Source organism: Candoia aspera, chromosome 7 (genome assembly GCF_035149785.1).
Source record: "Candoia aspera isolate rCanAsp1 chromosome 7, rCanAsp1.hap2, whole genome shotgun sequence".
NCBI lineage: Eukaryota > Metazoa > Chordata > Lepidosauria > Squamata > Boidae > Candoia > Candoia aspera.
The window spans coordinates 29,485,942-29,501,272 of record NC_086159.1 but is presented as its reverse complement, the minus strand read 5'-3'; the positions used below and the strand labels follow the sequence as shown (position 1 = coordinate 29,501,272).

The 15,331-nt window shown below is 40.3% G+C and overlaps 1 protein-coding gene across 2 annotated transcripts in view; it reads right to left on the bottom strand.

Moving 5' to 3' along the window:
* Positions 1 to 664: 664 nt before the first annotated feature.
* Positions 665 to 15,331, bottom strand: part of SYNGR1 (synaptogyrin 1) — a 31,075-nt gene continuing 16,408 nt past the window's right edge. Inside the window, exons 3-5 of one of the 2 annotated variants that reach the window (XM_063309543.1) lie at positions 13,239 to 13,384; positions 2,228 to 6,953; positions 665 to 2,053 (exon numbers count right to left, since the gene is read on the bottom strand). In XM_063309543.1, coding sequence (XP_063165613.1) covers positions 6,738 to 6,953; positions 13,239 to 13,384 — 362 coding nt within the window. In that variant the 3' untranslated portion in view covers positions 665 to 2,053; positions 2,228 to 6,737. Of the gene's footprint in view, positions 2,054 to 2,227; positions 8,214 to 13,238; positions 13,385 to 15,331 lie in introns of those variants that run through there. The other variant, XM_063309544.1, reaches the window with a different exon arrangement.

Here is a 15,331-nt window from a genome sequence, read left to right as displayed (position 1 = left end):
TAGGTGGTTAGGGTTTCTCAACCTTAGCAACTTTAAGATCTGTGGACTTCAATCCCCAGAATTCCCCAGCCAGCTTGCTGAGTTGAAGTCCAAACATCTTAAAGTTGCTAAGGTTGAGAAATTCTGGGTTACAGTGTTGAGCTAAGACCTGGGAGATCTGGATTCAAGCCAGAGGTGTGCTGGAGCTGGCTTGTACCAGCTTGCAAGAACCAATGGTTAAATTTTTAGGAATGTTGAAAGCAGAGCTAAGCTGCGACGCCTAGCATGCTATTTGGCATACTGATTCAAGCCCACCTTCACCCATGGATACTCACTGTGTGACTTTGGCCAGCCACTACTCTCAGCCAAACCTATTCTACAGGTGAAAACAGAAAGGAGGGAGTACTGCATATGCCAGCTTCAGCTCCTGGAGGGAAGGTGGGATATACATCTAACAATTAACATATGATTAAGACTTGATTTGAATTTTCGTGCTAAAATGATTGCCTTTCTGTCACATTAAAGATTACAATTCTGTAACAATTTTTGAAAGGATTCTGGGGTCTGTTTTTAAAGCTTTCAGGGGCTGCACGTAGCCTTGAAACCTCAGATTTGCACTGTTGCTTGAAATAATATAATAATGATAATTTAAAATTGGGAGAATAAAAACTTCAGAGCACTCCTGTTACAACTTCTGATGTAATAATTTTATTGGTAAGGTACCAGTAATTACCACCTTCACTTTTTTTTTAAATAACCACAAACATACAGGACATCATAAACAGAGGTGCCAAAAGGACAAGGTTTCTATTATTTGGTAGAGGGAGATACACTGAAGAGGATAAAATGAGTGGAGCTGATAATTCACTGGACATTTGGGGGATCCTGTATGGAGCAAGCCACTCTTTCATTGCCACATATGTGTATATGCATGTATATAGAGTTCTATATTATACATCTTTATATAATATATATATATATATACTATACACGGGCAGTAATGCAGTAGATTAAGGATAGACTCCTGAGTCAATGATTCTGGGACAAAGAGATTGTCAGAACTGCATGTATTGCATGATGCAAAATGAACTGACCTGTGATTTCTTACTCTCTTCCAGCTTAATTTCATAAGATCACCAAATAGTCTTTCCTTGCATCTGAAATCATGTTTGGGAATGTATTAGCATGATTTCTAGCAGCATCAAATACCAGGAACCACTATTACCAAAACAACTAGGGAGAAATACAGAGGGTGGGGAAACGTTAAGTTGATTTCAACAGTTAAGAAGAAGAATTGGAATGGGTATCCATTCTTCCCAAGTTGTGCATCAAAATATCTCATCTGGAGATATGTATGCAAATACTTCCCTCATTTGTTGGGCACAAAGAAAATTACAAGCCAACCTTTATGACCCATTAGCCTACATGCAGCTCTATAGCAATATAAGGCAACTCATCAAAGGCTCAATAAACATCCTACGTTGTTGCCTAGTAGATCTCTTTTACCTGGATGATGGGCGGTATTTACCTTGGTGGCTTTCAGCCCCACCAAGTAGACCAAACCAAGAAATCAACTCCACAGGAAGGCTAAAACTACTTTTATTGAGGTTGGCTATAATAACGGAATCTTGCAAGTCTGATTGTGCTGTACCTCCTTCCCTTTCTTATACTCCTGTGAATTAGGGAGCTGTCTGTCTGAGCCTTTTCCAAATACTATTTGCTGTAGATTTAAGATCTGTTTCACCCCTCATTGCTTTGGTAATGGAGCTTGCAAATCTCTGTCAAGGTCATCTTCTTTACTCTCTGCAGTTGCTCAGAAGTTGTACAGATATAAACAAATATATCATTAAACAAGGAGAACAGTTAAAATCTGGGGGGGGGGGGATCACAATTGATACTTCAGAAATATTATGCAATATTTTAAGCCAATATTATATTTCCAAGCTGTTTCACATTAGGCCAAGCAGCCAAATTACACCAGAATTGCCCCACAAGGAACACATTAGTGTAAAGGGCATATGTATAGTTCTAAAGAGGCATAGCCATCTGCCAGGAAGCCAAGTTTAGTGCAGGGCTGCAACTAGGGTCTGTGTCACCCAGGGCAAACATGGGTTCCATGCCCATTTTGGCGCCCCCCCAGCACTCATTTTGGCGCCCCCCCCAGTGCTCATTTTGGTGCCCCCCCAGCACGGTGCCCGGGGTACATGCCCCACTTGCCCCCTAGTTGCAGCCCTGGTTTAGTGACAACTCATTGAACATTTCCTCCACACATAAGTGTTATTCATCCATTCCTCACATTTTATGTGGAAACTGGACTAAACACTGAGGTAATTGCTTTATAATTCAGTATGAAATGGCTATAATCTTATATCAGAAACGAATGCAAAGATTCCAGTGTTACATCAAAGAGCAGCAATCATAATGCTGAGTTCATCATAAAGGTGAGCTTGTCCTGGGAGAGGGAAGTATATGTTGTTATGTCCCAATTTTATGAATTGTTCTTGTTACTGGGTCTTTGCCGGGGTGGGGTGGGGGTGGATTGTTATTTGTTTTATAGTTGTATGCTGCCTGGAGTCACATTTTGCAAGGTGAGCAGCCATATAAATCTTTAAATAAATAATGTAGCTTCTGTGTAGTCAAAATGTCCCCCTGGATGCTGGACTTACTACAGAAAGCCTTTTAATCATTCAAAGAAGGCTTGTATTATGTAGTAGCCAGTGTTACTGTTTAGGCATGTTCAATTAAAAAAAACAAACCACTAATGGAGATCAGCCAGACTGACACTTGATGCTCCTTGGATGAAACAAAATGTTTCAAAAGAGAACAGAGAGAGAATCAGCACAGAACTTTTTTGTAAGAAGCAAGAATTAAGGCAGACATTGGCCATGCCCAGAACTAAGAGCAGAATATTTATTTTGAAGTGAAAGTGAATACCCTTAACTGCAATCCTGGTTTTATTTGATCTAACTTTGTTATACCACTCCATGAGCCTACATTTCCACCACAATCAGGTGTGTCCCTTTTTTAGACTTTATGATAAATACTGATTGACTTGGGTAAGTACTCCTGTTTCAACTTAAAATTTACCCATATGGGAAAGGAAAAGTGGCATGAAACAATGCCCATTACTACAAGAATCTAGAGTCCAGTTTGTAAATAGAGAGTTTAATGCATTTTGGCCTTCCCCACAAGCGAAAACCCAGTTGTTGTTTCTGCTAAGTGAACTTGACATCAATGCATATAAGTGACATTCACAAAACTTTGCAATATTGTACCCCTGGATTTTCTACCTCCCATCCAATTCTATAATCCTTTTTCCTACCAGGAAACAGGTGAAAGGGAAGGGCCTTCACTGGCTGATTTAAAAAGAAACCCCGCTCCCCCTCCCATATGCCTAAGTATTAGGCTACTCCAGTAACAGAAGCTTTGGGGGAGAATATTTTCCCCTCTCTCAAGCCCTACGCAATATTGCTTTCATGTGGAACCATAAAGGGACCAAGTTCCTCTTTGTGCTTTATGTGCTACAGATGATCACATCTTCTTAATGCTACCTACAAGCCACACACACTTCACAGTGTATTTCCAGAGAAAAATAGACAACAGAAAACATACTGAAGCTATTCCACATACAAGAACCATCATACAAACCACATACTGGGGAAGACCAAACAGCACAAGCATGTGCTTCTTTCCTTTCATTGTTTTCTGCTTTCAAAGACTGAACTACTCATAGGGAGACAAAAGGTTTTCCTCCTTGTGCAAGAACTGTGTCCTTTTATACTAACTTGGTTCTAGAAAAAGGAGAGAAGGTCAAAATCTGCTGGGGGAAGAGGTCAAAATCTGCAGGATGGCGGGTGCAATGTTGGGATCCAAGTCCTACACTTTTGAATGTCCGCCGACTTAGCACACACATAAAAAATTGCAATGCTATGTCTGCCATCTTGCAGATTTTGACATGCCCCCTTGTGGATGCCCATGGTCAAAAGACATTTCAAATGCTGCATTGTCTTATTCCCATTTTAAATCTGTCCAGAGCAGCATGTGGCAAGTGGCCCTGCAGATGTACTGCTGTGATATCAGGAAGGGTATCTGTAGATACATCAAAATAAGGGCAATGTGGGAGCATAATCTGAACTACAGCTCCTATCATTCCCAGCCATCATGACAAAGATCCACCTTTGGCTCCCTGACATAAGATGAAGAAAATTTTGAGTACTGAGACTGAATAGTGCATCTTCACTTAGTGTTTTACTGTATATTGCTTAATGACAGGTTTATTCCACTAAATGTACTGATCTCTGTAAACTTAATGAAAACAATTCTATGGTTTCCTTCAGAAGAGAAATGGCCAGTAAAGGCTTGCTGAATGAAGAGGTGGATTAAGGAGGGATGGGCAGATAGCTGTACAGACACTTTTCAATCAAGAAGTTTTAGACTTACTTTGGGCAATTGTGTGATGGGAACTAGGAGTAGATGAGCCTTTTTACAGTGATTGGCATACAACTTAATTGTATCTCTGTTCTACTGTAGACAAGTTTAACAGACAGAAGAGGTCTGTTTTGTTAACTCCATACAAAATGTTAATGTTTTCTTGTAAGACATTACCATTTAATACAATGAATGTGGTTTACCGACAAGGTTTGGTCCTAGCACTTTTCTTTAGAAATTCATGAGTAAGTATTTGTTAAACTTATACTCTTCTGGACACACATTCTCAGGAGCAAGTCCCATTGAACTGGATGAAGTTTACTTCTGAATAATCCTTTGTCTGATCAAACTATTTGAGTATCACTTGTTCCTAGGGCATGGTTTTGTTTATTCCTTCTCTTAATTTCTTGAATCATGAATATATGAATAGTATACTTATATTATGTATCTATCACATTATTCCCTTTTGGGTTAATCAACATAATGAACAGTGCAGTAGGAAATAGTAAGCTGAAGGAAGTTAAGGCATGAGATAAGAAAAAGAAACTTCTCTCCTTTTGAGAATTTGAGTTTCATCCAACATGACTTTCTTGGTCTTCCCCGTCCTCTCCATCCACTCACTCCTCCTCCATGTATTTAGTCTGCAAATCAGTCTTCATTCATTCTCTTTATATGACCAAACCATTTCAATATACTTCTTATGTACTGGTCACTCACTTTTGTATTCAATACACATTCATTCTCTACCTATTCGTTCTTAACCCTACTTTACCTCATATATTTCTTAAGTAATTTATTCCCAGTGCACTGAACTTACTTTTATGTTTCTCTTGACATCCCCAACTCTCTGTTCCATATAACATAGTGGGCAGAAGTATCCTCTTATTCAGAGCTATTTTTGCTTATTTTTACTTCCATTCCTCATCAGAGTTCCTCTACTCACTATCATTTTATCAGCATTGGCATTTCTCCATTAATTGGAAGAAATGGAAAAGAGCTTTATTGGAAAACAGCTTTATTAAAAAAAAAAACCTGGAAAAGAGGATTGTCCACTGATAGATAATTTTGTTCTGTGGCAGTTGAATTACATCTCAATATGGTTCTGCTTTCAAAGGATTTTCCAGACCATTCTTGGCACTATTTTTCCAACTGAACTTTGTTTTGCACAATAAATGCTGATGACAATCTGTTAACTATGAGCCTGAATTTGAGGGAGAAGAGATTTTATGGCCATTATCCTGAATTTAGAATGCTACATCATTCCTTGACAGTTCATAATCTGTACACTTGTCTTCATAAACAATTTTTGGAGAAAAAAATAATGGAATAAAATGATCAGCCGTTGTAGAGTTTGTTTAAATTTTATGGATTGTGACTGGGCCTTTTCTCGTATGTTGTTTTGCAAACTAAACAAAGTCAATTCATCAGATTTGGTTTCACCTATTAACAGATGTGATTTTGCTGTAAAGAGCTACCTCACATTCAGAAACAAATATAACCACTGTGTATCTTGTTTTTCAGCCTCTATTTAACTTTTGCTTGCCTTTTGAACTTGATCAGAGAATCATGTAATATTTCTCAATTCTCCAAAAAGCCAACCACAAGTGATCAAACATTGGAACAGTTTGTGAAGGAAACCACAAATTATCAATCTGCAGCAGGTAGAATGAAAACAAAAGATAATAGAGTACACAAAACAAAACATTCCAATGTTTCATGAAAATCAAGGAGGCCAGGATATTTTTCTAAAGCTCAGTAGTATCAAACCCAGTCTGGCTTATTGTAGATTCTACAGCCAACTCTTTGATTCCATTCTCACCTACCTGAGACCCCTTTCTTCTTGCCACCTCTATAGACTTCCTTGCTGCCATGTACATTGTTCACCTTTGCTTGACCACTTTTACTAATTCATAGGATGGTCTACTCATTTGTCCAGTTCTGATTCTTATTTCTCAGCATTTACATTTATGCACTGGCATCTTAACTAGTATTCACCCACATATCCAGTGTCTGCACTTTCCACCAACACCATCTTGAGCTCCTTTCCCTTCTCCCCTCTGAAAGAAGGCTTGAGCGTCCCAGACAAAGAACCTATCACTGCAACACAAACAATAAAATGTTTTGCAATGAACAATTTAGTTTTGACAGAGAATTCAGGAGGAGGAGGAGGGCATTAGGTTTTCTGTAAAGAAGAAATTAAAAAAGAGAACCTAGAAGGCCAGAAACTGGCCAAGAGTCACCTGTTGCTCTGGTCTGCTTTGCACGCTGACTTCTCGGTGGCAGAAGAGAGTGGGCAGAGGGAAGGGGAAATGGGACCTCTCCAACAGCTCTCAGTAGTCTTGTGTTTGGTAGCCCTGTGTCTCAGCATCAAAAATATCTGTGGAAGGAGGCTGCTGGTATGTCCCCATGTTATCTGTGGTATCCTCATTTGTGTAGGGTGCATAAGGCATGCCTGCCTCCTGGCTTGGATCTGTGTAGTCCTGGGAGAAGAGCGCTGAATCGGCTCCAAGTTGGTATCGCTGGAATGCCAGAAAAGATTGGCCCACCTTTAAGGAAGAATGTGGCAGCATGGGAGAGATTTTGGAAAATGGGATGGAAAAAGACATGGGAAGGAAAGAGAGAGAGAAAACATACCAGGAAGAAACAAATAGAAGCTGTGTTAGTAATGGTTAGTGCACAAGACATAAATTAGGGCATGAAACATATCAGAATTAACAAGTTGAATGCAAATACATTCCAAAGCTGGCACAGCTCCCCAAGAAAGCAAGTTCAAGAAAGAAGCTACAGAGTAAGCAAGGGAAGAATAAACTTTCACGAGAGATCCTATGGCTTATTTATTTTGATAAAAGACTGGCAGATAGAAAGCTACAGTAGAAGGCATAGTTCTGGAATGCTTTTCTTTTAGCATATCCAAACCCAACAAGGCCAGGCCAAGTATGTTGAAGGCATTAATCGGAGTCTCTTTCATATTCAGTCTCATGGCTCAGAGAGGTAACTGAAGGATCACACCAGGCTGGCAGCCAAGCTTTTCAATGCTGACTGGGGTGGAGGTGGAGTCTGAAATAATTAGCTTTCCAGGGACATCTCATACCCATGCAACTCCACCTCCAGTAGTTCTGGGGAACTATGGAAGCTGACAGGTAGGAATAAAGGCAGACCACATTTTCAAGACTAATCAAAGTAGTGTTTATAAGAGGCCCAGCCCCATCATAAATCTCTTATTTATGAAATGCTCTTTAGGGTAACAACATGGAACAAAGACTGTGGGAAGCCATGACAGCTTCTAAACTGCTTCCTCATACCATCAACATGTAGGCTGTGCAAGGGAAGAGCAAGCCGTGGCAACATGAGGATGAGCAGGAGTAGAAAATACATTTTGACTACGACATGTTGTGTTAAAATTGTAACAAAGTCAACAAAAAGGCACAACGATGTTATCTAACACTGAAGGTGGAGAAAGAAGCAGAAGAAACGAAATTCAATAGGACATATTCTATTTTCAACTATTTGAAGCTTAAAAAGAAGACAACCTCAAAGTTGTCCTTAAAAACCCAATGTTTCTAGAGTTTTCCTTCTCCCCCAAAACATCCTATCTTTTATTTCCTGGACCTTTCAGCCTCTTTTCTTCCTTCCTTGCCCCTTAAGCATCAGAAATATTTGCTCTAAACACTTTTTCCCTGATATGCCCAATTTTTATGCACCCAAGGTTAAGGGAGAGCTGGTGGAGAATTAGGAAACAGTGTGTCGTATTCTTCCTGAAAAGTAATTTCTCCAAGTCTGCGAAAGGCCAGAAAAGTCAGGAAGCTCTGTAGGGAAAGAACAGGATGGAACAAAGGGCATTAGAGAAGAGACATGGTGTGAATTCAAGGCCTTATTGAAATGAAGGATAACATGGGAAAAACAGGGAAGGATGTCTAACTTCCATTTGGCAGAAGAGAAATTTCAGGTGTCAATGTGTAATAAAGGACTTCACATGACAGCAAATTCCCCCAGCAGATAGGAGATGGTTTTTTTCTATTTTGGCCAAAAGAGGACTCAATCCTTTCTAAGATTAAAAGCTGTCAATGAAAAAAGTAATAAGCAGCATTTATGACTGGGAGGGGTAACCTGCAGCCTCTAGGACAGCATCCCCAGATAACACCACTGAGATTTGCCAACAAAATGGCCAGATTTAAGTGGCATGATTTCAGGATGGTTGGGGAGGTTAGTACCTCCAGCAGCCCTCCAAAAAGCTGGGAAGACAAGCTGCAGCCCCTAATTTAAGAGAGGCGATTTAACATTTAAACAGAGCAGCTGGGAGGAGACAAATTATATCAAGAGCCAAGGGAAAAAGGAAAAGATTCCTTAAAATGCTGAAAAAACTCCTAAAGTTTTGTTTCTGACTAAAATATAAATCAGCTACAGCAACAAATACAAGGTATTTTTTTTAAGATAAAAACATACTCTGTACTAATCTGGGTTTGTTTCTCAGCCTTTCATTTCTTAGTTTTCTTTTGGAGTCCTTTTCCAAAGGGGTATTTAAAATTTGCTTATATTTAATTATAGACACAAATAAGCAATAAAGGATTCCCTTCTTCTCTATGAAAAGCAATAACCTTGTATGGTAATAGCTCTCTTGAAGCTCTTTCCAGTTCTGGACATGTGACGGCATATAAGGCAAAGGAAAAAAAAGCCATGTGATACTATATCTCTAAAACATATTATTGGTCTGTGGGCTGGTTAGTAATAGGTCTGTTATAAACCATCCTGCATTTTCTTTTGTCCCTTCCCATTGTCGGAGGTAGAATATGCATTTTTGTAATCCATCAGTCGTAAAGTGGGTAATTTTAACTTTAAAGACATTAAATGAATGAATATTTATAGGACAAAATATGATGTATTCTCCTTCACACAGTAGAAATGGTAACTCTAGTTTGTTTTAGTTGTTACACCTAACTATTCCAGCAACAATCTGATTTATCTAAAAATTTCTACACTGCTTCTCATATTTAGAGAGATAAAATGTAGTGCTAACTAGACTAGTTAGCTACTGTATCATCAAAATTGGTGATTTTCTTTTTTAAAAGATGCCAGTGTCAAATGAAATAAGCATTCATTTTAGTAGTTTTGTTAAGTAGCCAATTAAAGCCTTTAAAATGTTTTGAAAATGGCTATTAAAAGAAAACCATGAAGAGAAGAGAAATCCAGCTTATCCGTGAAGGGACACCCAAGACGGGAAGGTCGTGACAGAGTGGTCAGACTAAACGCGATCCCTGGGGAAGGTAATGGTAACCCACCCCAGTATTCTTGCCGTGAAAACTAAATGGATCAGTACAACCAGAGATATGTCGGTATACCATTGGAAGATCAGACCCCCAGGTCGGAAGATGGTCAAAATGCTACTGGGGAGGAACAGAGGATGAGTTCAACTAGCCCCAGACGTGATGACACAGCTAGATCAAAGCCGAAAGGACGGCTAGTGGCCGACGGTACTGGTGGTGAACGGCGAATCCGATGTTCTAAGGATCAACACACCATTGGAACCTGGAATGTAAGATCTATGAGCCAGGGCAAATTGGATGTGGTTATTGGTGAGATGTCAAGATTAAGGATAGACATTTTGGGCGTCAGTGAACTGAAATGGACTGGAATGGGCCACTTCACATCAAATGATCACCAGATCTACTACTGTGGACAAGAGGACCACAGAAGAAATGGAGTAGCCTTCATAATTAATAGTCAAGTGGCTAAAGCAGTGCTTGGATACAATCCAAAAAACGATAGAATGATCTCAATTCGAATTCAGGGCAAGCCATCTAACATCACAGTGATCCAAATATACGCCCCAACCACAGATGCTGAAGAAGCTGAAGTAGAGCAGTTCTATGAGGATCTGCAGCACCTACTGGACGACACGCCTAAAAGAGATGTTATTTTCATCACGGGAGACTGGAATGCTAAGGTGGGCAGTCAAATGACACCTGGAATTACAGGTAAGCATGGCCTGGGAGAACAAAACGAAGCAGGACATAGGCTGATAGAATTTTGCCAAGACAACTCAATGTACATAACAAATACCCTCTTCCAGCAACCTAAGAGACGGCTTTATACATGGACTTCACCACATGGACAACACCGAAATCAGATTGACTACATCCTTTGCAGCCAAAGGTGGCGGACATCTATACAGTCAGTAAAAACAAGACCTGGAGCTGACTGTAGTTCCGATCACGAACTTCTTATTGCACAATTTAGGATCAGACTAAAGAGATTAGGGAAGACCCACAGATCAGCTAGATATGAGCTCACTAATATTCCTAAGGAATATGCAGTGGAGGTGAAGAATAGATTTAAGGGATTGGACTTAGTAGAATAGGGTCCCGGAAGAACTATGGACAGAAGTTCGCAACATTGTTCAGGAGGCGGCAACTAAATACATCCCAAAGAAAGAGAAAACCAAGAAGGCAAAATGGCTGTCTGCTGAGACACTAGAAGTAGCCCAAGAAAGAAGGAAAGCAAAAGGCAACAGTGATAGGGGGAGATATGCCCGATTAAATGCAAAACTCCAGAGGTTAGCCAGAAGAGATAAGGAATTATTTTTAAACAAGCAATGCGCGGAAGTGGAAGAAGACAATAGAATAGGAAGGACTAGAGAACTCTTCCAGAAAATTAGAAACATTGGAGGTAAATTCCAGGCAAAAATGGGTATGATCAAAAACAAAGATGGCAAGGACCTAACAGAAGAAGAAGAGATCAAGAAAAGGTGGCAAGAATATACAGAAGACCTGTATAGGAAGGATAACAATATCGGGGATAGCTTTGACGGTGTGGTCAGTGAGCTAGAGCCAGACATCCTGAAGAGTGAGGTTGAATGGGCCTTAAGAAGCATTGCTAATAACAAGGCAGCAGGAGACGACGGTATCCCAGCTGAACTGTTCAAAATCTTGCAAGATGATGCGGTCAAGGTAATGCATGCTATATGCCAGCAAATTTGGAAAACACAAGAATGGCCATCCGATTGGAAAAAATCAACTTATATCCCCATACCAAAAAAGGGAAACACTAAAGAATGTTGAGACTATCGAACAGTGGCACTCATTTCACATGCCAGTAAGGTAATGCTCAAGATCCTGCAAAGTAGACTTCAGCAATTCATGGAGCGAGAATTGCCAGATGTACAAGCTGGGTTTAGAAAAGGCAGAGGAACTAGGGACCAAATGGCCAATATCCGACGGATAATGGAAAAGGCCAGGGAGTTTCAGAAAAACATCTATTTCTGTTTTATTGACTATTCTAAAGCCTCTGACTGTGTGGACCATAACAAATTGTGGCAAGTTCTTGGTGGTATGGAAATACCAAGTCATCTTGTATGCCTCCTGAAGAATCTGTATAACGACCAAGCAGCAACGGTAAGAACAGACCACGGAACAATGGACTGGTTTCAGATTGGGAAAGGAGTACGGCAGGGCTGTATACTCTCACCCTACCTATTCAACTTGTATGCAGAACACATCATGCGACATGCTGGGCTTGAGGAATCCAAGGCTGGAGTTAAAATTGCTGGAAGAAACATTAACAATCTCAGATATGCAGATGATACCACTTTGATGGCTGAAAGCGAAGAGGAACTGAGGAGCCTTATGATGAAGGTGAAAGAAGAAAGTGCAAAAGCTGGCTTGCAGCTAAACCTCAAAAAAACCAAGATTATGGCAACCAGCTTGATTGATAACTGGCAAATAGAGGGAGAAAATGTAGAGGCAGTGAAAGACTTTGTATTTCTAGGTGCGAAGATTACTGCAGATGCTGACTGCAGTCAGGAAATCAGAAGACGCTTAATCCTTGGGAGAAGAGCAATGACCAATCTCGATAAAATAGTTAACAGCAGAGACATCACACTGACAACACAGGTCTGCATAGTTAAAGCAATGGTGTTCCCCGTAGTAACATATGGCTGCGAGAGCTGGACCATAAGGAAGGCTGAGAGAAGGAAGATCGATGCTTTTGAACTGTGGTGTTGGAGGAAAATTCTGAGAGTGCCTTGGACTGCAAGAAGATCAAACCAGTCCATCCTCCAGGAAATAAAGCCAGACTGCTCACTTGAGGGAATGATATTAAAGGCAAAACTGAAATACTTTGGCCACATAATGAAAGACAGGACACCCTGGAGAAGATGCTGATGCTAGGGAGAGTGGAGGGCAAAAGGAAGAGGGGCCAACCAAGGGCAAGGTGGATGGATGATATTCTAGAGGTGACGGACTCGTCCCTGGGGAAGCTGGGGGTGTTGACAACCAACAGGAAGCTCTGGCGTGGGCTGGTCCATGAAGTCACGAAGAGTCGGAAGCGACTGAACGAATAAACAACAACAACAGCAAAATGTTTTGAAAATGGCAATTAAAAGAAAACCATGAAGAGAAGAGAAATCCAGCTTATCTGGAGAGCACCGGGTTGGAGAAGACTGTTGTAGGACCATTTTGCATTACCAAGCTTACTTTGAAAAACAAGTTGGACTAGATGCCTCAAAGGTCTCTTCTAGTTCTGTGAGATACAGAGCTGTAGAAGTCAACTGAGTGGGAGCAAGATGATTTCCTATGTTGAAACATCATCTCCATCAGGAATGTTATGGTTGGAAGAAGACACAGAAAACAGATATGCAAGTAATAAAATATTTGGCCAAGTAACTCTTTTTTTTTCTATAGTCAAGCCACTGATTGTTCAGATCATATAAGGAGATTTTCTAAGGCTACAGACTGCAACAGAGGAGCTGCCCCTTATACAAATGGGAACTGGGGCAACAGGATACTTATAAATGACATCCCTCATTACTAGCCAGGGCCCAAGACTGCATAACTTACCCAGGTGAAGATGGAGAAAAAAGAGAAGGCAATGGCTGCTCGGGCTGCATCTGTTCCCTCATTCAGTGGACTGTCCTCTTTCTCCGAAACACGCCATTGGTCAGCCAGGAAGCAAAAACCGACAAACCAGAGAAATGCCCAAAAGCCTACAAGACATCACCATCAAACAAGAGGGAAAAGAAGGAAGGAAGAATACATACCCATGAATTTTAATTCTTACATTTGTTCAGAAAGTTCTTCCTATAACATCTCAAAGTGATTTGCAGATTGGGATAAATTCCAGTTCTGCAGATTATAGGATAGAATTGCAAGTTAAAATCCAAACATATACCCAAACCTCACATCTCCCAAATTTGAGGGATTGAAGGAATTTGAAGAAGAGAATTAGTGATTGAAAGGCCCTTTTCCTTCTGTGCTATCTATCCCTGACAAATATGGCAACAGTCATTTTCAGCCTCTTTCCTTTAGCTGGGATCCACAATCAGATGCAATTCCAGCTGTGAAAATATAAGGAAAGGATGGGATGTATATTTTTCCATGAGTTATAGTTAGATTCTGTTTGTCTCTTTACTGAGTATTGGTGCAACCAGATTTGTGGAGGTCCTGGGCAGGAAGTCCTCTTGTTGCTCTATACATATTCCGGAGTTCTACACACACACCAATTTCCATACTGGTGCTTTTTCTCCTCTTTCATGCTTTGCAAGGCAGCAGCAATAGCATCTTATATTTTTCTTTTTAATGGGTAATGAACTTGGATGTATTACAGAGGACTTTTAGGAAAAGAAGGAAGAAGGAAGAGGATACATACTCATTTACCTGGCAAACCAAGTTTGGAAGGAGCATTTGTTGGGTTAACATGCAGTTCTGCCCTAAGTAAGGAACATGCTGTGGAATGGCAATGCTTAGTTATCAGGAAGCTCATTTCCATTACACAAATGGTATCTCCTAGTCTCACAACAGTGGTGTCACTTGCTCACTTATTCTTGAATTGCAGCAACCCTGCAGAACTAAACTATACAATGAAACACAGGGTTCAGGTTGAGAGTGAGGACAGGTGGAGAGAGAGGGCGGGAGGGGGTGCTGGATTGTTGAAGGTCTAAATAGTCTAACTAATCAAAAGGAATCCCTACAGACAGCTCTACATGGCAGAGTTATAATTCTTGCCGTTTTAGACGGGGTGAGGGTGGGAGAGAACAATGTGGCTATGGCCTCATTCTGAGTCAACAGCAGAACTAAGATTTAAAGTGGAATCTGACTGGCTTGTAACACAGCTTTTTAATTACTAGGTTGTGCTTATAAGTAAGTGTGGCTAGGAGAATTGGAGTAATAACCCTAAAATGTATTTCCTTCCTTCCATTATCCTTTCCTGCACCTCAATATTTATGTAGCATTTCCATGCCAGTAAGTTAGCTAGCTCCAATATAGAATTTGCTAACATAAAAGAAGCAAAGCAAAGCAAAACAAAACAAAAATGAGCAGCTGTTTGGCAAATATTTCCCTGGCTGTTCTTGTCTATCTTGCCATCATTAACAGCAAGAAAGCTGCATCTAGATGTTATACTTCAGTACATTTATAGCCAAATAACACCATCTTAAGGACAAATCGATGGCTCTCTCTAAGGATGGCCACGAAAATAATCTGCACTATTGATGGAAGCGAATGGATGCCCCCTGTTCTAGTAATGCCCTTTGCTTTCTCTGAAAGCACAAGGCCATTTTTCTCAGATGTGCAAGGGTGCCAGCTTCCAGGGTTCTCAGCAAGACCAATCTCCACACATCTGAAGAGATCTGGGTGAGGAAGGCTGCACGGTGTTACGTTATGCTGCAACAGATCATGCTTGAACATTTTCAGAGAAAGCTTCCTTGAAAGGGGAATCAGTACGGAATCACTTCTCAGCTATAAAACTGACATTTGAATCCCACAATTGTGAAAAACAATTTACTGAATAACCCTGTCCACTGGACAATTGTTGTCTTGCCAGATTTATTTATTTATTTATTTATTTATTGGATTTTGAGGCTGCCCAGCTCCAAAAATATTGTTGGTAGCTTTCAATATTTAAAGATAAATAACTTAATGAAACATGATGAACA